The sequence below is a fragment of the Babylonia areolata genome, chromosome 15 (assembly GCF_041734735.1).
Source record: "Babylonia areolata isolate BAREFJ2019XMU chromosome 15, ASM4173473v1, whole genome shotgun sequence".
In the NCBI taxonomy this organism is placed as follows: Eukaryota; Metazoa; Mollusca; class Gastropoda; order Neogastropoda; family Buccinidae; genus Babylonia; species Babylonia areolata.
Window position 1 is genome coordinate 2,285,148 of NC_134890.1, and position 22,381 is coordinate 2,307,528.

Sequence of the window (22,381 nt, forward strand, 5' to 3'; positions counted from 1 at the left end):
TTGTAAGAACTGCAGTGTAAGTGGGAAGGAGAGAGAGAGAGGTGTGACAGAATATAAAAGGTTAAAAAAGGTTAAAGGATGGGTGACATTGTAAGAACTGCAGTGTGAGCTGGAAGAAGAGAGGGGTGTGACAGAATATAAAAGGTTAAAAAAGGTTAAAGGATGGGTAACATTGTAAGAACTGCAGTGTAAGTGGGAAGGAGAGAGAGAGGTGTGACAGAATATAAAAGGTTAAAAAAGGTTAAAGGATGGGTGACATTGTAAGAACTGCAGTGTAAGTGGGAAGGAGAGAGGGGTGTGACAGAATATAAAAGGTTAAAAAAGGTTAAAGGATGGGTGACATTGTAAGAACTGCAATGTAAGTTGGAAGGAGAGAGGGGTGTGACAGAATATAAAAGGTTAAAAAAGGTTAAAGGATGGGTAACAGTGTAAGAACTGCAGTGTAAGTGGGAAGGAGAGAGAGGTGTGACAGAATATAAAAGGTTAAAAAAGGTTAAAGGATGGGTAACATTGTAAGAACTGCAGTGTAAGCGGGAAGGAGAGAGGGGTGTGACAGAATATAAAAGGTTAAAAAAAGGTTAAAGGATGGGTGACATTGTAAGAACTGCAGTGTAAGTGGGAAGGAGAGAGGGGTGTGACAGAATATAAAAGGTTAAAAAAAGGTTAAAGGATGGGTGACATTGTAAGAACTGCAGTGTAAGTGGGAAGGAGAGAGGGGTGTGACAGAATATAAAAGGTTAAAAAAAGGTTAAAGGATGGGTAACATTGTAAGAACTGCAATGTAAGTTGGAAGGAGAGAGGGGTGTGACAGAATATAAAAGGTTAAAAAAGGTTAAAGGATGGGTGACATTGTAAGAACTGCAGTGTAAGTGGGAAGGAGAGAGGGGTGTGACAGAATATAAAAGGTTAAAAAAAGGTTAAAGGATGGGTGACATTGTAAGAACTGCAGTGTAAGTGGGAAGGAGAGAGGGGTGTGACAGAATATAAAAGGTTAAAAAAGGTCAAAGGATGGGTAACATTGTAAGAACTGCAGTGTAAGTGGGAAGGAGAGAGGGGTGTGACAGAATATAAAAGGTTAAAAAAAAGGTTAAAGGATGGGTAACATTGTAAGAACTGCAGTGTAAGTGGGAAGGAGAGAGGGGTGTGACAGAATATAAAAGGTTAAAAAAGGTCAAAGGATGGGTGACATTGTAAGAACTGCAGTGTAAGTGGGAAGGAGAGAGGGGTGTGACAGAATATAAAAGGTTAAAAAAAAGGTTAAAGGATGGGTAACATTGTAAGAACTGCAGTGTAAGCGGGAAGGAGAGAGGGGTGTGACAGAATATAAAAGGTTAAAAAAAGGTTAAAGGATGGGTGACATTGTAAGAACTGCAGTGTAAGTGGGAAGGAGAGAGGGGTGTGACAGAATATAAAAGGTTAAAAAAGGTTAAAGGATGGGTGACATTGTAAGAACTGCAGTGTAAGTGGGAAGGAGAGAGGGGTGTGACAGAATATAAAAGGTTAAAAAAGGTTAAAGGATGGGTGACATTGTAAGAACTGCAGTGTGAGCTGGAAGAAGAGAGGGGTGTGACAGAATATAAAAGGTTAAAAAAGGTTAAAGGATGGGTAACATTGTAAGAACTGCAGTGTAAGTGGGAAGGAGAGAGGGGTGTGATAGAATATAAAAGGTTAAAAAAGGTTAAAGGATGGGTGACATTGTAAGAACTGCAGTGTGAGCTGGAAGAAGAGAGGGGTGTGACAGAATATAAAAGGTTAAAAAAAGGTTAAAGGATGGTTGACATTGTAAGAACTGCAGTGTAAGTGGGAAGGAGAGAGGGGTGTGACAGAATATAAAAGGTTAAAAAAGGTTAAAGGATGGGTGACATTGTAAGAACTGCAGTGTAAGTGGGAAGGAGAGAGGGGTGTGATAGAATATAAAAGGTTAACTCACTCCGGACGAATAGTTCTCTCCCTTGCGACAACCTATTTGTTAGGGTTTGGAAACAAAATCACAAAAAATACAAAACGTAAAGTAACTGAATGAAACTCACTGTACTTGACCCACTGACCCCCCTCACGTCGTGTGATCGCCCACCCCCCTCCCTCTTCACTGCTATCAGAAACTGAATCACAATCAGTACCTACTTGCTGGTAGCTTTCTTCACTGCAGATACTTTATTCAACGTCTTCATCATCCTCGTCGATGTTGAAACTTTCAGTTTGAAGCATTTCAATCACTTCAGCAGCGGTAAAAGCCGCTGTTGTGACCTAGTTTGCTTAAAAAATTTCCACTTGTATTGCCTGCGACGCCATTTTCGATACGTGTGCAGATTAGCTTGTCGTGTGGGGTCCTTGAACTCGCTGGCTCGCTGTGGAGTGTGTTGTTACAGAATCTCATGAAGAAACTCACACGTTCACAATGCCCGGTGTAGCTGCGATTGTTATGCTACCCCATGAGGAAAATGTGGAAAAATTTTTCATTGTCGAAACCGCTATAGCGTTCCGTCGTCTGGAACGGTACCTTATGTCCGTTCCATCGTCCGGAGTGAGTTAAAGGTCCTATAACCGTTTACAGCCCTCTGTGCTGTGGAGTCTACCGTGTCGAGGGCTTGGCTAGGAAGGTGGGGCCCAGTCCTCTCCTTGCCCTGGCTTAACCCTTTGAGCCCTGAGTTCCTGAGCAATTTTAACCCTTCTGCCTGAGCTCCTGAGCCAAAATTTGCAAATAATTGGTAGTTAATGTGTCACGGCAGATATAAAAAGAGTGCCCTGACCACCGCTTTACCGGTGGTAGAGAAAAATGACATAATGCCTAGCCACCGGTTGAGCGGTGCGTAAACACTTGTCGTGTTTTGCTATTGGTTGACTTATATTGAAATCAATCTTTTTTATCCAAAGCACATGCACAAAACACAGTGAAAAGGCACAGCCATGTTGGTACTATGTTCGCTGACGTCAGAATATTACGGTTTTTCTGATTTGCTCTTCAATATAAGTCAACCAATAGCAAAACACGACACAAGTGTTTATGCACTGCTCGACCGGTGGCTAGGCATTATGTCATTTTTCTCTACCTCCGGTAAAGCGGTGGTCAGGGCTCAAAGGGTTAAACCCCCCCACCCCCACCCCACCCCCATTGATGTCAGGTGTACCCACTCACACTTCGGTAAAAAAATCTTGAGTGAAGTCCCACGGACGCAGCGCCATACAGTTTCGGTCTCAGTTTCTCAAGGAGGCGTCTCTGCGTTCAGACAAATCCATACACGCCACACCACATCTGCTTGGCAGACGCCTGACCAGCAGCGTAACCCAAGGCGCCACCTGTCAGATTGAGTTTCTTCTGCGTAATTTTTTGTCTGAGGACAGCCCTCTCGTTGCCATGGGTTCGTTTTCAGTGTGCCAAGTGTGTGCTGAACGTCGCCATCCGATCGCGTACGTGTCAAAGATGCTGCTCTGCGAAGCGAGCTGCAGCAGACGACACTTCACAATTCGATCGACCACGTTCGAGCTTGCTTTCATGGTGTGTCTTTTAAATTTTTTTTTTTTTCCCGCCTCAATCAATTTTTGAGTGCCAACTGGGCACTCTCGACAGAAAATTTGTGTGCCCGAGCCAACGTTTCGTAGCGTTTGCACCCAGGTACCCCGCTGAATTTGAATCATGTGGTGATACGGATACTTGCATGGCGCTTGTCTGTGGTTGGAGACCAAGCTCTAGGCGCTTTTCAGACATGGAGTTATTTGCACAAGAGGTTGCCGGCACCGTTGATAAGTGCGTGAAAAGTAGTGACTGCTCTTCAGACTCAGGACACACTGTCTTTGTTGATTGTCTTCGTTTCTTTGTTTCTTTCGTTGTTTACTGTTTGTTTCCTTCTTTCCTTCTTTCCTCCTTTCATCCTCACACACACACACACACACACACACACACACACACACACACACACACACATGTGCATGCACATTCTGTCTGTGTGTCTGTCTCTCTCTGTGTTTCTCTCTCTCTCTTTCTGTGTGTGTGTGTGTGTGTGTGTGTGTGTGTGTGTGTGTGTGTGTCTCTCTCTCTCTGTGTTTCTCTCTGTCTCTGTCTGTCTGTCTGTCTGTCTGTCTCTCTCTGTGTTTCTCTCTCACTCTGTCTGTCTGTCTGTCTCTGTCTCTCTCCCTGTGTGTCTCCCTCTGTCTGTCTGTCTGTCTCTGTTTCTATCTCTTTCTCTCTCTCTGTGTCTCTCTCTGTCTCTCTCTCTCTGTGTCTCTCTGTCAGTCAGTCTGTCTGTCTCTCTGTGTCTCTCTGTCTGTCAGTCTGTCTCTCTGTGTCTGTGTGTGTGTGTGTGTCTCTCTCTGTCTCTCTGTGTCTCTCTCTCTGTCTCTCTCTGTGTCGGTCTCTCTCTCTAAATATATTTTGCGCTCCTTCTCTCCCTCCTTTCTTTCTTCTAAATTATTATTATTATTATTATTTTTTTTTTCTTCTATTTTTTCTTTTCCAGCCCCCCCGAATTGGTGGAGTGAAGGTGTACACGAGCCAGGTGAAGCGAGACGAGATCGTCCTGGATCTGGAAATCAAGTCAGTGTGCTACAGACTGACCCACACGGGTAGTTCTAAAGTTACCTAGCGCCTCTGTCCTCTGCTCTGTGAGAACAAGATCAAAATCATCGACACAAATTTGGTCCATCTTAGCTCCTCCTCTGACCCTTATAGTTTTTCCCCATCAACCATTCCCGTCTGGAACTCCCTGCCTGCAACAGCAGCAGAGGCTCCCTCCTTGGTAGCTTTCAAGAGGGAGCTGAACAAGATCACAGTTTAGTCCCCCCCCCCCCTTTTTTTTTTTTTCCTCCGGAGGGACGCTGCGAGTGACGGTGGGAGGGAATATGTATACATGTTCTTTCTCATTGTCACCCCCTCCGGTAGGAAAATAGGTCTACTTAGGTTATGACTAGGGTTTTTTTATTTATTTATTTTAAAATTTTTTACGCGTCTGCGCACACAGGTCATTAATAGTCAGTAATGACGGCTGACCTTCCAATTTGAAGATTGAAGAGTTTTAAACTCACTCCGGCCCAGTAGTTTTCTCCCTTGCTTTCCCCTGCAGACGACCCATTTGTTAGGGTTAGGGAAAAAAAAAAAATCACAAAAACTACAAAACACAAAGTAACTGAATGAAACTCCCTATACGTGACCCACTGACCCCTCTCCTCATGTCGTGTGAATGCCCACCCCACCTCCCTCTCTTCACAGCCCTCAGAAGCTGAGTCACTGTCAGTACCTTCTTGCTGGTAGCTTTCTTCACTGCAGATACTTTATTCAACATCTTCATCATCCTCGTCAATGTCGAAACCTTCAGTTTGAAGCATTTCAATCACTTCAGCAGTAATCTAAAGCCGCTGTTGTGATCTAGTTTGCTCCAAAAATTTCCACTTGTGTCGCCTGCGACACCATTTTCGATACGTATGAAGACAGGCGTAATAGCCGAGTGGTTAAAGCGTTGGACATTCAATCTGAGGGACCTGGGTTCGAATCACGGTGACGGCGCCTGGTGGGTAAAGGGTGGAGATTTTTACGATCTCCCAGGTCAACATATGTGCAGACCTGCTAGTGCCTGAACCCCCTTCGTGGGTATGCGTACGCAGATCAAATACGCACGTTAAAGATCCTGTAATCCATGTCAGCGTTCGGTGGGTTATGGAAGCAAGAACATACCCAGCATGCACACCCCCGAAAGCGGAGTATGACTGCCTACATGGCAGGGTAAAAATGGTCATACACGTAAAAGCCCACTCGTGTACATGTGAGTGAACGTGGGAGTTGCAGCCCACAAACGCAGAAGGAGAAGAAGAAGATACGTATGCAGATTAGCTTGTCATGTGGGGCACAAGCAAGTGTATTGTCACGGAAACCTCAGGAAGAAACTTTCCATTTGGCCCTTGACACGTTTGCAATGCCCGGTGTAGCTGCGACTTTTATGCTACCCCAAGAGGAAAAAACGTGGACAAATTTATAATCGTCAAAACTGCTCTAGTGTTCTGTCGACCAGAATTGTACCTTACGTCAGGAACGCTATAGTGTTCCCTTGTCTGCAGTGAGTTAACGAAGCGCTTTGCAAACACAGGAGTAATTCGCACAACCGGCTACCTACCTGGGAAGAGCTGACCGATAGATGCCAGGTTTCTGACGCGTGATGTTCGTTTCACTTGTCGTTCAGGCAGGCTTCAGTCATACTCGCGCACACACACACACACACACACACACACACAATACAACTTGACATCCAGTTAGATCAACATGAATACATTAGTTGTATAGAAAATGTATCTAGAAATCGATTTAAGAAATTACTTACAGATTCAAATAATCAATATTACCAGTGTTGTGTTAACACAAAGAATGCAGCTAATCCCAAACACTTTCTAAATTTGACACCAGCAGCACATTCAAGACAAATTACAAGTCTAATGTATAGAATTCGTTTAAATACCTTTCGTACAAAATTTTCTAAAAATATAAAATGTATGTGCGGTAAGAAAATAACTGTAAGTCATCTACTCATTCATTGTCCGAGCATAAGACATTTAATTCCTAACGATGTAGTTGATGACTTTTCTTCCAATATTTCATCAGCCACTGAAAAGATTTTGAATGATTATTCATTGCTTAGAATGTTTTCGGAAATTTTAAACTCCAGTCCAGTTGGTATCCTCCTTTGATGTATTATATTTAATACTGTTATTTATATTTACATTGTTGTAGGTTAATACTTGATATGCATATACATATTCTCCTTCCCATGACACCTCATTCAGTACACACCACAATCTCTTTAGACCTTTTTCTTATACTTTTCCTCTGATACATAACATGAATACTTTTTTACACTAATATTCACATGCATTCCCTTTCCTTTATACACTACTTTACTCCTTTCCGTCTAAAAACACTTATAGTGAATAGACGTTAAACTGAAGATAAACACACACACACACACACACACAGACACACACTTATATTCCTATTTGCCTGTGTATTTTTTTTTTTTTACTATCAAAGTGAATTTTTCAGCATAATGTTGCAAGGGGCATCCCTTTTGTTGTTGTATGTGGATTTTTTAATTTTTTATGTGCACCAAGTTTATGCAGGCCATCAGTTTAGCAGTTATTCCAAATCACTAGAACCCAGACCACCACTCAAGGTCTAGTGGAAGGGGGTTGGGGGGTGGGTGGGAATCACGGTCCTTATTATGGGGCTCGAACTCGTAGACACTCACATCCTCGTCTGGCCCATTGACACTGGGCCACCGCATTGGTGTTACATGTCTGTTCTGTCAGACGCAGTGTTTTGATGTGTCAGATGTGTGGAGATTTGGCAGCGGTAATGCGTCCTCCGCATAGGAAACGAGAGAATCTTGTGTTCACTGGCTTGAATCCTACAGTCACCAGTATTTTCTCCCCCTCCTTCAGTGGTGGTCTGGATGCTAGTCATTTGGATGAGACGATAAACTGAGGTCCCCTGTGCAGCATGAATTTAGCATATGTTAAGGAACCCACAGCAACAAAAGGGTTGTCCCTGGAGGAAATTCTATAGGAAAATCCACTTTGTGGAGAACAAAATGGGCAGGGCTTTCACTTAGTGTATGTGTGTGTGTTCACACATACGTGCATGTGTATGTATGCGTGTGCATATGTGTGTGCATGCATGCGTGAGTGTGTTTTAATCAGCATATCTAATAAATGAAATCTGTTGATTTTCCAGCTATGCCAGTGACTGCAAGTTGGTGGTGCAAGTGAAAGGGGTGAACTTTGGCGTGAAAGATTTGACTGTAAGTCCATGTAGCGTTACTGATCTCACACATTGTTCCAAGAACTCGTAGGTGTAGTCATTTCTAGTTCAATCAAACGATGACGATATGGATACTGATATTCTAAATATTCTAAATATATTTCTGTTTAATAATTACGATGTAATAATTAATTGCAATGTTTTTAAAAGCGAATATGTGAAATGCTTTTATTTGAGAACATATGTTTATTACTCTCTTGTTTAATCAAGTTATCCGTGTGTGTGTGGGGGGGGGAGGGGGGGTGGTGGTGCGGATGTGTGCTGATTATCTGGTTGTGGTTTTCCGCAATTCATCTTTATTCTTATCTTATCTGTCTATTATAATCAATGTGCAGTATAGTAGGCTATGTTTATAATTATATTCAAATAATGTTTCTTAATTCTTTCTGTTTTTACATTAAGAATACTAGTTATTACCTGCAGTGTGTGGATATATGTATGAAACGATGTATGTGATATTTTTTTTACATTTGTATCTTCGTGATATTTGTAGGGGCTGTTGCTGGCTTTTACAGTTATGGTCCCCATGTTGTTTACTTGTCTATGTTGTGATAATGCACCTGACCAAATTTCTCCAGTTGGAGATAATAGAGTTATTCTTATCTTATCTTATCTTATCTTATACAGTGCCTGTCCTCTGTCAGAGACCAAGCTCTGAGTGCTTTACAAGCATGGAGTCATTTTCAGTGCGACAGGCTGCTTACCTGGGTAGAGCCAAATAACTGACAGCTGCCATTGGGGGCTTATGAGTTATTTCCTGTGTCATTCAGTTAGGTTTTATGTATGTAAGCGCATGTGCACTAGCTAGTGTGGTGTCGGTGGACGGTGGCAGAATGGTTATAATAATAATAATAATAATAATGGTATTTATATAGCGCTGGATCTTGTGCAGAGACAAAGCAAAGCGCTTTCGCACCAGTCATTCACACGCATGCATAACTCTAAAACTGTAGAAACTAAAGACAAGGAAGGGCAGGCAAGGGAGTCTATTTTGGGAAGAGGTGGGTTTTAAGGCCAGACTTGAAAGAGCTGATTGTGGAGACTTGATGAAGCGAAAGAGGAAGTTCATTCCAATCGCAAGGTCCAGAGACAGAGAAAGAACGGCGGCCAACAGTCGAGTGTTTGAATCTGGGTATGCGTAAACAGAGTGGATCCGAAGCCGATTGTAGTGAGCGAGACGGAGTGTAGAGGTGAAGGCAGCCGCAGAGAGTCTGTGAGGGCCAGGGTTCCAATCCCATGCTCTCCCTTTCTCCAAAGTTTGAGTGGAAAATCGAACTAAGTATCTAGTCATTCGGATGAGGTGATAAACCTAGGTCCCATGTGCAGCACGCACTTTGCGAACTGGAACAGAACCCATGGCAACGTGTGTGTTGTTTTCTGGCAAAAATTGTGTGAAGAAATCCACTCTGATAGGTACACAAATATATATGCTTGCACGCAAGGTCTGACAAAGCACGTTGGGTTATATGCTGCTGGTCAGGCATCTGCACATATATGATAGTCAGTCATGTCCGACTGCGACCATCAGAACAGCAGAGGAGGCAACTGCTGTTCCGACTGTTTGGGCTAGTATTTGATTATAGTGGAGACTGTCTTGCCCAAGCTACATCCCCACTCTCTCGGCCAAGAGGATTTTAGGACAGTCGGCGTTGGGATGGTTCCCAAAGGCCTGCCAGCCCACAAGGCTGCAGCACTAAGAGCCAGTGCAATTTTTGCCTCCAAGTTTGAGAGTCATAGTCCTTTCGCTTTCAGTAATCTTCTGCAGATATTATCGGGGCCAATTGCCTTCGTGACATTCAGTTTTAAAAATAAAGATTCAACAACTTTTGTATCGATCTCAAAGTCCTCACCTGTGTTACTATCTTTGATCTTTTCCTGCAACTGTGAGTTCCCTTCCCAAATCATTCCTTTCAACGTGACAGTAGAGGTTGTTCAGTTTGTTTGAAAAATCAAGCTGTTCATCCCTTTTCATTTCACAAGCTACTGTTTTCCTTTTCGTTTCTCCAGTGATCATTTTTAACCCATCCCATGCATCTGCCATTTTTCCTGTCTGAAACTGTTGCTCTACTTTTGAATTGAACTCCCTCTGTCCCCTTGGTAATTCCCCTCTGAGCTTCTTTTGTATCAGTTTCCTATCCTTGTTGTTCCCTGACTGAAATGCTACCTTTTTCTCGTTTAAAATGGTTTTGATACGGATACGGATACGGATGATTTATTCATCAGGCCATAGCCCCTATGAAGGGGTACACAAACAACGTTTGTTGCATCACATTTGTTTGAATAAACATGAGAAAACCAAAATCACATGAAATCACATGAAACACAGATACATTTGCAAAACATTATGAGGTTGCAATTTCTCTAAATTTAAACGCTTTGTGCAGGAAAATGGACAAATTCCATACATCATTTTGCCTTTTGGACGACATCAATAAGCACAACTTGAATGTACAAGGTTGTCGGAAATATCTGGCTGGAATAGGCCTATATCTTTCTCTTAAGCCTTTAAGAGCCGAGCAGCTCAAAACAAAATGCACTTCGTCGTCTTTGTCTTCCTGGCATAATGGGCAAATCAAATCATTAACATCAAATTTACTGTATCTGTAACGATGTACAGCCAAACTCGACACACCAAACCTAAATCTTGTGGTTATTATTCTTAGATAATTATTATGAAAATGGTTTTGAGAGACTTTGAGATCCATGGTTTGTTGTTGGGGGGAAAGTTTGCGTATAGGGAAGGGGGAAGAAGGGTAGGGGTATGGGCAGGGTGTGTCGTTGTGGTTTGAGCTGCTTGTAGGCAAGTTTTCCTTGTTTGATGAGGACATAAAGCAGCGTGAGGGTGTGGCGCGCGCCGTGTGGTTTCAGTTGCGGGGGACGCTTCGGCTGGTCCTTCGTCCGCTCCTCTCCAAGGTCCCTCTGATTGGGGGCATGAGTGTCTTCTTCCTCAACAACCCTGTAGGTGGTGTGTGTGTGTGTGTGTGTGTGTGTGTGTGTGTGTGTGTGTGTGTGTGTGTGTGTGTGCGTGTGTGTGTGTGTGTGTGTGTGTGTGTGTGTGTGTGTGTGCATATGCGTGTACGCATGTGCGTGTGTGTGCGTGTGTGTGTGTGTGTGTGTGTGTGTGTGTGTGTGTGTGTACATGTGTATGTGTGTGTATTTCTGTGTGGTGTGTGTGTATGTGTGTGTGTGGATGTGAGTGCAAGTATGTATGTTTGTGTGTGCATGTGGCTATATATATATGTCTGTATATATCTATTTTGTAGGAAAATTGAACATTTGCTTTTCTCACTAACCTGTTTTGTATTTGGCAAACATACCATTGTTGTGGGGTATCAATAATTTTCTGTCGTTATAGCAGTGGGTTGTAGGCATTTGTGGTCAGTGTTATTTCCAAACTGTTAAATGCCGTGTGTGTGTGTGTGTGTGTGTTTGCGCACTGCACACTTTTCAGGAACTGGACTTCAATTTGACCAACCTGGCCAATGCCTTGGACTTGCCGGGATTAAAGTAAGACCGTGCAGAGCTGGTTGTTGTTGTTGTTGTTGTTGTTGTTGTTGTTGTATTTGGTTTGGTTTTTTGCGTGTGTTTGTGTGTGAGTGTGTGTGTGTGTGTGTGTGTGTGTGTGTGTGTGTGTGTGTGAAAAAGGCTTGCAGTGACTCCAACTGTTACAGATGTAATTTTTTTTTTGGGGGGGGGGGGGGGGGGAGGGGGTATGAGGGGGGGGGGGGGGGGGATAGTTTTACCACACATCCTCATATGTTGTTTCAGAGTAACAGTTTTTCCCTCAGCTGAGTGATGAGTGTTCTTACAGGTTTTAACTCACTCAGTACGGCCAGTCCTCTCTTCTCCTCTACACAGACCCCTCGGATGTCCAGTGGGTGTCTGAATGACCCAACCTTTAGCTTCCGTCGTCAGAATTGTGGTATTCTTTGTCAACATTCACCTCTTCAGTATAAGAGCCTTCCTCTTGCAATATTTTGATGATGGTAATTGGGGTGAAACACTGTTAACGTCGTCTGTTTCGCCGTTCGTATGGAGAGAGTTAACTCAATTCGGGCAATAGAACGCTTTAGTGTTGCTGACGTAAGGCATGGTTCTGGACATCGGAACACTATAGCGGTTTCGACAATTAAATTTTTTTTTTACATGTTTTCCTCATGGGGTAGCAAGGTCGAATGGAAAGTTTCTTCGTGAGATTCCGTAACAAAACACTCGCTGGCAAGCCATGGACCTCGGCACCCCACATGATAGCTACTCTGCATATGTATCGAAAATGGCATCGCAGGCGATGCAAGTGGAAAGTTTTGGAGGAAACTAGATCACGACAGCAGCTTTTTACTGCTGCTGAAGTAATTGAAATGCTTCAAACTGAAGGTTTCGACATAAACGAGGATGATGAAGACGTTGAATAAAGTATCTGCTGTGAAGAAAGCTACCAGCAAGAAGGTACTGACAGTGACTCAGCTTCTGACGGCAGTGAAGAGGGATGGGGGTGGGCGTACACACGACGTAAGAAGAGGGGTCAGTGGGTCAAGTACAGCGATTTTCATTCAGTTACTTTGTGTTTTGTATTTTTGGTGAATTATTTTCCCTTGCCCTAACGAATGGGTCGACTGTAGGGAAAAGCAAGGGAGAAAACTATTCGCCCCGAGTGAGTTAAAAGTTTCTATTTTTTTCTGTTGTAAGAAATGACATGGCTTTTAAAAAATTTTTTTTTAAGTCCTTAATTTTTTTTTTAATGACTTGGGTGTGTAACAGTTTTTAATTTGGTTCTCCATGCTGGAAAAAAAATCTGATAGTAATTGATAAAGCAAAGCATAGATTGTTCTTCCTCAATCTAAATTTTAAAGTAAGATAATGTTGAAAAAAAAAATCCTCAAGAGGAAGTGTGTGTATGTGTGTGTGTGTGTGTGTGTGTGTGTGTGTGTGTGCATGCGTAGACGCTGATGGACTTCTTGAAAGAAGTGAACATTTTTAATCAGATTTGAAGGTTTTAAACTATGGAAGGTTTTTAAACTTTGTGTGGAAAGCTTAAAGCGGTGATTAGTTTTTAGTGGAATTTTTTTTTTTTCATTTACCCTTGATTTGTAGTAGGTAGGTATTAACTTGGCGATAGCCTTGAGATGGCCTCAGTGGTCGGCGAGGCTCTAAGCACCATGATTTGATTTTGATTTGTGTGTGTGCATGCGTGTGCATTGTAAGTGACACATTAGATGTGTCTTGTTCCAAAGTCTTCATTCCTAAGACCATTTCCCACCTCATATTGATGGTAATTGTTAGTGCTCTGGGCCTCTGTGCTAAGGGGAGTAAAGTGCATTAAAAATGCCCATTGTCATTCTTATTATCAATGTTATCATCATTATTAATATTATTATGAATATTATTATTATTATTATTATTGTTATTAACAAATAAAACTATATGCAGGGAAAAATACAAAAAAAAAAAAAAAAGAAAAAAGGGTGGCGCTGTTGTGTAGCGACGTGCTCTCCCTGGGGAGATCAGCCCGAATTTCACACAGAAATCTGATGTGATTAAAAGAAATACAAATACAAATACAAAATTATTATCATCATCATCATCATCATCATCATCATTAGTATTCGTATCATCATCATCATCATCAATATTCTTATCATTATCATTGTTATTATCATTATCATTATTATCATCATCATCATCATCAATATTCTTATCATCATTATCGTTATCATTGTTATTATTAATCTTAACATCATCATAATTTTTATCATTATCGTTATTCTTATTATTCCTATATCATCATCATCATCGTTGTCATTATCAGTAGTATTATTAGTATTATATTAATATCACTATTATTAGTGGTTGTAGTGTTGCTGTTGGTGTTGTTATGATAATTGTTATTTCTACACTCCATCTTGCTCACTACAATCGGCTTCGGATCCACTCTGTTTACGCATACCCAGACTCAAACATTCGACTGTTGGCTTCTGTTCTTTCTCTGTCTCTGGACCTTGCAATTGGAATGAACTTCCTCTTTCGCTTCGTCAAGTCTCCACACTCAGCTCTTTCAAGTCTGGCCTGAAAACCCACCTCTTCCCAAAATAGCCTCCCTCCCCTGCCTCTTCCTTGTCTTCAGTTTCTCCAGTTTTAGAGTGATGCATGCGTGTGAATGACTGGTGTAAAAGCGGTTTGATTTGTCTCTGCATAAGATTCAGCGCCAAATAAATGCCATTATTATTATTATTATTATTATTATTATTATTATTGTTTTCATGACTATTATTAAGGTGGTGACACGTGTGGGTGTGTCCGGCAGTGATATCCTGCGGTCCATCATAGAGGAACAGATCGCGGGGTTCATGGTCCTGCCCAACCGTATCCCTGTCCAGATCGCCGAGGAGGTCGACATCCGCAAGCTGAGGTACCCCTTACCACAGGTCAGCACACAGGAGAGAAGTGTCGGTGTCTGTTTCGGTTTTTAACCCTTTCGGTGCCAAGCCTGTTTTCTGTTCAGCGACAAACTGTTGGCATGTTTTGATCATGGAGGGTAGTAATTCCAAAAAATCCCTACGGAAATAGCATACAAACTACTAAAAGAAATACATATATATGCCCTGAAATTTTCTAACATGAAAATATGCACACTGTCCAGTTCTGACAGTTTCACATGAATTCAGTGATTTTAAGATTGGGAAGTTCCTACAATGATGTGGACAGAAATTTCCAGTCTGGGGCACTGCAGGGGTTAAGGTGTCAAAGCGTGTTAATTGGTCCGTGTGCACAACACCACATCTGTTGTTATCAAGGAGCAGATGTCTGACGAATAAGGTGTTAAAGTGTGTGGATTGGTTGGTCCATGTACACAACACCACATCTGTTGTTATCAAGGAGCAGATGTCTGAAGAATAAGGCGTTAAAGAGTGTGGATTGGTCCATGTACACAACACCACATCTGTTGTTATCAAGGAGCAGATGTCTGAAGAATAAGGCGTTAAAGAGTGTGGATTGGTTGGTCCATGTACACACCACATGTGCTGTTATCAAGGAGCAGATGTCTGACGAATAAGGCGTTAAAGAGTGTGGATTGGTTGGTCCATGTACACAACACCACATCTGTTGTTATCAAGGAGCAGATGTCTGAAGAATAAGGCGTTAAAGAGTGTGGATTGGTTGGTCCATGTACACAACACCACATCTGTTGTTATCAAGGAGCAGATGTCTGACGAATAAGGCGTTAAAGTGTGTGGATTGGTTGGTCCATGTACACAACACCACATCTGTTGTTATCAAGGAGCAGATGTCTGACGAATAAGGCGTTAAAGTGTGTGGATTGGTTGGTCCATGTACACAACACCACATGTGTTGTTATCAAGGAGCAGATGTCTGACGAATAAGGTGTTAAAGTGTGTGGATTGGTTGGTCCATGTACACAACACCACATCTGTTGCTATTAAAGATATCTGACCTTTGCATAATCAAAGATTCTAAGAGTCTTTTGGCGGATACAATAACAATACATACATATTGAATCACAACTTCAGTCCAAAACATCATGGAAACACACATACACACTCACACACACGCACACTCACACACACACACACACACACGCACACTCACACTAAATCAAGTGTTTGTATGCCTTGTAAATGAAATATATGCTTGCTGATGTGGCTTGGAGTCTGAATATGATTCAGCGCTTGTAGCTTTTAGAGGCGTTTGATTGGTTAAAAACGGACCGGGCAAGATGGGTCGTCTTTTTCACTGTTAGCCGTGTGAAATTTGGCCAAGCAGAGCAAACTGATAGGCCTAGTTTACATCGGTTTGACATGGTAAGTACATGTATCACCAAACATGGAGTATAATACAAACTCCTCCTTTTGTTGATGTGGCTTGACGGGTGCAGTAGCCGAGTGGTTAAAGCGTTGGACTTTCAATCTGCGGGTCCCGGGTTCGAATCTTGGTGGTGCCTGGTGGGTAAAGGGTGGAGATTTTTACGATCTCCCAGGTCAACATATGTACAGACCTGCCAGTGCCTGAACCCCCTTCGTGTGTATACGCAAGCAGAAGATCAAATACACACGTTAAAGATCGTGTAATCCATGTCAGTGTTTGGTGGGTTACGGAAACAAGAACATACCCAGCATGCACACCCCCGAAAGCGGAGTATGGCTGCCTACATGGCAGGTTAAAAATGGTCATACACGTAAAAGCCCACTCGCGTATATACGAGTGAACGTGGGAGTTGCAGCCCACAAACGCAGAAGAAGAAGAAGAAGAAGAAGAGGATGTAGCTTGGTGTCTGAATATTCCTACCTTCTTCTTCTTCTGCGTTCACTCCTATGCACACGAGTGGGCTTTTTACGTATATGACCGTTTTTACCCCGCCATGTAGGCAGCCATACTCCGTTTTCGGGGGTGTGCAAGCTGGTTATGTTCTTGTTTCCATAATCCACCGAACGCTGACATGCATTACAGGATCTTTAACGTGCGTATTTGATCTTCTGCTTGCATATACACACGAAGAGGGTTCAGGCACTAGCAGGTCTGCACATATGTTGACCTGGGAGATCATAAAAATCTCCACCCTTTATCCACCAGCCGCCGTCACCGTGATTTGAACCCGGGACCCTCAGATTGACAGTCCAACGCTTTAACCACTCGGCTGTTGCGCCCGTCTGAATATTCCTACCAAATTCAGAATGTTCCTGCCAAAATGTCCTGATTGTTCCTGCAAGCATTTGACAGGGGTTGGCATCTCTGCATGAACGGTAGTGTTAGTGTTCCCCAGGGTGTGCTGTTGGTGCACGTCATCTCTGCATGAACTGTGGCACGGTAATGTTGGTGTTCCCCAGGGTGTGCTGTTGGTGCACGTCATCTCTGCATGAACTGTGGCACGGTAATGTTGGTGTTCCCCAGGGTGTGCTGTTGGTGCACGTCATCTCTGCATGAACTGTGGCACGGTAATGTTGGTGTTCCCCAGGGTGTGCTGTTGGTGCACGTCATCTCTGCATGAACTGTGGCGCGGTAATGTTGGTGTTCCCCAGGGTGTGCTGTTGGTGCACGTCATCTCTGCATGAACTGTGGCGCGGTAATGTTGGTGTTCCCCAGGGTGTGCTGTTGGTGCACGTCATCTGTGCATGAACTGTGGCACAGTAATGTTGGTGCATGTCATCTGTGCATGAACTGTGGCACGGTAATGTTGGTGCACGTCATCTCTGCATGAACTGTGGCACGGTAATGTTGGTGCACGTCATCTCTGCATGAACTGTGGCACAGTAATGTTGGTGCACGTCATCTGTGCATGAACTGTGGCACAGTAATGTTGGTGCACGTCATCTGTGCATGAACTGTGGCACGGTAATGTTGGTGCACGTCATCTCTGCATGAACTGTGGCACGGTAATGGTGCACGTCATCTCTGCATGAACTGTGGCACGGTAATGTTGGTGTTCCCCAGGGTGTGCTGTTGGTGCATGTCATCTCTGCATGAACTGTGGCGCGGTAATGTTGGTGTTCCCCAGGGTGTGCTGTTGGTGCACGTCATCTCTGCATGAACTGTGGCACGGTAATGTTGGTGTTCCCCAGGGTGTGCTGTTGGTGCACGTCATCTCTGCATGAACTGTGGCATGGTAATGTTGGTGTTCCCCAGGGTGTGCTGTTGGTGCACGTCATCTGTGCATGAACTGTGGCATGGTAATGTTGGTGCACGTCATCTGTGCATGAACTGTGGCACAGTAATGTTGGTGTTCCCCAGGGTGTGCTGTTGGTGCACGTCATCTGTGCATGAACTGTGGCACGGTAATGTTGGTGCACGTCATCTGTGCATGAACTGTGGCTCAGTAATGTTGGTGTTCCCCAGGGTGTGCTGTTGGTGCACGTCATCTGTGCATGAACTGTGGCACAGTAATGTTGGTGTTCCCCAGGGTGTGCTGTTGGTGCACGTCATCTGTGCATGAACTGTGGCACAGTAATGTTGGTGTTCCCCAGGGTGTGCTGTTGGTGCACGTCATCTGTGCATGAACTGTGGCACGGTAATGTTGGTGCACGTCATCTCTGCATGAACTGTGGCATGGTAACGTTGGTGCACGTCATCTCTGCATGAACTGTGGCACAGTAATGTTGGTGCACGTCATCTCTGCATGAACTGTGGCACGGTAATGTTGGTGCACGTCATCTCTGCATGAACTGTGGCACAGTAATGTTGGTGCACGTCATCTCTGCATGAACTGTGGCACAGTAATGTTGGTGCACGTCATCTCTGCATGAACTGTGGCACAGTAATGTTGGTGCACGTCATCTCTGCATGAACTGTGGCACGGTAATGTTGGTGCACGTCATCTCTGCATGAACTGTGGCACAGTAATGTTGGTGTTCCCCAGGGTGTGCTGTTGGTGCACGTCATCTCTGCATGAACTGTGGCACGGTAATGTTGGTGCACGTCATCTCTGCATGAACTGTGGCACGGTAATGTTGGTGTTCCCCAGGGTGTGCTGTTGGTGCACGTCATTGAGGCTCAAGACTTGGAGAGTGCCGACCCTCAGCTGGTGGGCAAGGGTTCGTCCGACCCGTACGCCATCGCCACAGGTGAAAATTCATTCTGTGCAGGGAAAGCTGGTCCTTTCTTTCTTCTTCCTCTTCTTTTGTCTTGTTCTTCTCGTTCTTGTTCTTCTCCTTTGTCTTTGTCTTCTCCTTCATCTTTGTCTTCTCCTTCTTCATTGTGTTCTTCTTCATTGTCTTCTCCTTCTTTGTCTTCTCCTCCATCTTCGTCTTCTTCTTGTTGTTGTTCTTCTTTGTCATCTTGTTCTCTTTCTTCTTTGACTTCTCCTTTGTCTTCTCCTTCATCTTTGTCTCTTCTTCTTTGTCTTCTCCTCCATCTTTGTCTTCTCCTCCATCTTTGTCTTCTCCTTCATCTTTGTCTTCTTTGTCTTCTCCTCCATCTTTGTCTTCTCCTCCATCATTTTTTCCTCCTTCATCTTTGTCTTCTTTTTCTTTGTCTTCTCCTTCATCTTTGTCTTCTTCTTCTTCGTCTTCTCCTTTATTTCATCTTTGTCTTCTCCTTCATCTTCTTTGTCTTCTCCTTCATCTTTGTCTTCTTCTTCTTTGTCTTCTCCTTCATCTTTGTCGTCGTCTTCTTCTTTGTGTTCTTCATTTCATCTTTGTCTTCTTCTTCATCTTTGTCTTTTCCTTCATCTTCTTTGTCTTCTCCTTCATCTTTGTCTTCTCCTTTATCTTCTTTGTCTTCTCCTTCATCTTTGTCTTCTCCTTCTTCTTTGTCTTCTCCTTCATCTTCTTTGTCTTCTCCTTCATCTTTGTATTCTCCATCTTTGTCTTCTCCTTCATCTTTGTCTTCTCCTTAACATTATAAAAACACCTTAACATTATAAAAAAAAAACCAACTGAGGTTCACGTGCCTTGTTTATACCACACATTTTGGTACATGTGCTTGGGTAAGTGGCATATAGATTAATAAACATTGATAATAGTGATAATGATTAAAGGAATAATTGTGATGATAATGATGATGGTAATACTAATCTCTGGTGAGTTAGTACCTCAACATTAAAAAAACCCCCACTGAGGTTTCACATGCCTTGTTTATACCACCCATTTTGTTACATGTGCTTGTGTAAGTGGTATATAGATTACTACACATTGATAATGGTGATAATGATTAAAGAAATGATTATGATAATGATGATGATGATAATAATAAAGATAATAGTAATTATTTTATTATTATTGTTGTTGTTGTTGTTGTAATGATAATCATTATCATCATCATCTTCATTGATGATGATGATGATGATGATGATGATGATACTACTACTACTACTACTGCTTACGATGATGATGATGATGATTATTAATAATATTGTTATCATCATCATTATTATTATCATTATCATTATCATTATCATCATCATCATCATTATTATTATGATTTGATGTGTTCAGTGGGGATCCAGTCCTTCCAGACAGCTGTGATAGACAAGAATTTGAATCCAGTGTGGAACCAGTGCTTTGAGGTGAGAGGCTGTGTACTGTTCTCTCTCTGTGTGTGTGTGTGTGTGTGTGTGTGTGTGTGTGTGTGTGTGTGTGTGTGTTTGTGTGTGTGTTGTGTGTGTTGTGTGTGTGTTGTGTGTGTGTGTGTGTGTGTGTGTGTGTGTGTGTGTGTGTGTGTGTGTGTGTGTTCTTTGCCTTCTTCTTCTTCAGGTGTGTGTGTGTGTGTGTGTGTGTGTGTGTGTGTGTGTGTGTGTGTTCTTTGTCTTCTCCTTCTTTGTCTTCTCCTTCTTCTTCAGGTGTGTGTGTGTGTGTGTGTGTGTGTGTGTGTGTGTTCTTTGCCTTCTTCTTCTTCAGGTGTGTGTATGTGTGTGTGTGTGTGTTTGTTCTTTGCCTTCTTCTTCTTCTTCTTCAGGTGTGTGTGTGTGTGTGTTTTCTTTGTCTTCTCCTTTGTCTTCTCCTTCTTCTTCTTCAGAGGTGTGTGTGTGTGTGTGTGTGTGTGTGTGTGTGTGTTTTCTTTGTCTTCTCCTTTGTCTTCTCCTCCTTCTTCTTCAGAGGTGTGTGTGCGTGTGTGTGTGTGTGTGTGTGTGTGAAAGTGTGTGTGTGTGTGTTGAGGGGACTGTCCTTGTGAATTTTGTACGTTGACAGATATGTCATTGTCTGCTTTGTTACAATATATCACTAGTGAATGTAGAAAAGTGAGATGATGATGATTTTGATGATGGTGGTGACGATGATGATGCTAATGACAATACCAAGGCTACTAATTATTATCATCATTGTCATCACTTTTATTTTCATTATCATCATCAGTCATCATCATAATCACGATCAACATCAAGATTAATCATCCTCAGTCAATAATATCAGTTTATCATCATGATCATCATCATCAGTCATCATCATCATCACGATCAACATCAAGATTAATCATCCTCAGTCAATAATATCAGCTTATCATCATGATCATCATCATCAGTCATCATCATCACGATCAACATCAAGATTAATCATCCTCAGTCAATAATATCAGTTTATCATCATGATCATCATCATCAGTCATCATCATCATCACGATCAACATCAAGATTAATCATCCTCAGTCAATAATATCAGCTTATCATCATGATCATCATCATCAGTCATCATCATCATCACGATCAACATCAAGATTAATCATCCTCAATCAATAATATCAGTTTATCATCATGATCATCATCATTCAGTCACCATCATTGATGAACCGTCATCGTCATCATCATTAGTCAACCATCAGTGTCATCATCAGTCATAACAATCAAACATCAGTCATCGTTGTTGCCATCATCAGTCATCCGTCATCATCATTCTATCATCATAGTTGCCATCAGTCATTCATCGTCAACATTATCAGTTATCATCATCATCGTCATCACCACCCTTTACGGTGATGTTACAGTCATCATTATCAGTTATCACCATCATCATCATCATCACCACCCTTTACGGTGATGTTACAGTCATCATTATCAGTTATCACTATCATCATCAGTTATCACTATCATCATTGTAATCACCACCCTTTACGGTGATGTTACAGTCATCATTATCAGTTATCACTATCATCATCAGTTATCACTATCATCATCAGTTGTCACTATCATCATTGTAATCACCAACTTTACGGTGATGTTACAATCGTCATTTTCAGTTATCACTATCATCATCGTAATCACCACCCTTTACGGTGATGTTAGTCATCATTATCAGTTATCACCATCATCATCATCATCACCACCCTTTACGGTGATGTTACAGTCATCATTATCAGTTATCACCATCATCATCGTCATCACCACCCTTTACGGTGATGTTACAGTCATCATTATCAGTTATCACCATCATCATTGTCATCACCACCCTTTACGGTGATGTTACAGTCATCATTATCAGTTATCACCATCATCATCATCACCCTTTACGGTGATGTTAGTCATCATCAGTTATCACTATCATCATCGTCATCACCACCCTTTACGGTGATGTTACAGTCATCATTATCAGTTATCACCATCATCATCGTCATCACCACCCTTTACGGTGATGTTACAGTCATCATTATCAGTTATCACTATCATCATCAGTTATCACTATCATCATTGTAATCACCACCCTTTACGGTGATGTTACAGTCATCATCATCAGTTATCACTATCATCATCAGTTATCACTATCATCATCGTCATCACCACCCTTTACGGTGATGTTACAGTCATCATTATCAGTTATCATCATCATCATTGTAATCACCACCCTTTACGGTGATGTTTCATTAACTTACAATCGTCATTTTCAGTTATCACTATCATCATCGTCATCACCACCCTTTACGGTGATGTTACCGTCATCATTTTCAGTTATCACCATCATCATCGTCATCACCACCCTTTACGGTGATGTTAGTCATCATTTTCAGTTATCACCATCATCATCGTCATCACCACCCTTTACGGTGATGTTACAGTCATCATCATCAGTTATCACCATCATCATCGTCATCACCACCCTTTACGGTGATGTTATAGTCATCATCATCAGTTATCACCATCATCATCGT

General features: G+C 42.4%; 1 protein-coding gene across 1 annotated transcript in view; it reads left to right on the forward strand.

The window, feature by feature from the left end:
* Positions 1 to 22,381, forward strand: part of LOC143290090 (extended synaptotagmin-2-like) — a 71,041-nt gene that overhangs the window by 7,747 nt on the left and 40,913 nt on the right. The window contains exons 4-10 of the mRNA XM_076599379.1: positions 4,455 to 4,531; positions 7,712 to 7,778; positions 10,667 to 10,756; positions 11,250 to 11,305; positions 14,100 to 14,220; positions 18,270 to 18,369; positions 19,741 to 19,811. Coding sequence (XP_076455494.1) covers positions 4,455 to 4,531; positions 7,712 to 7,778; positions 10,667 to 10,756; positions 11,250 to 11,305; positions 14,100 to 14,220; positions 18,270 to 18,369; positions 19,741 to 19,811 — 582 coding nt within the window. The remainder of the gene's footprint in view (positions 1 to 4,454; positions 4,532 to 7,711; positions 7,779 to 10,666; positions 10,757 to 11,249; positions 11,306 to 14,099; positions 14,221 to 18,269; positions 18,370 to 19,740; positions 19,812 to 22,381) is intronic.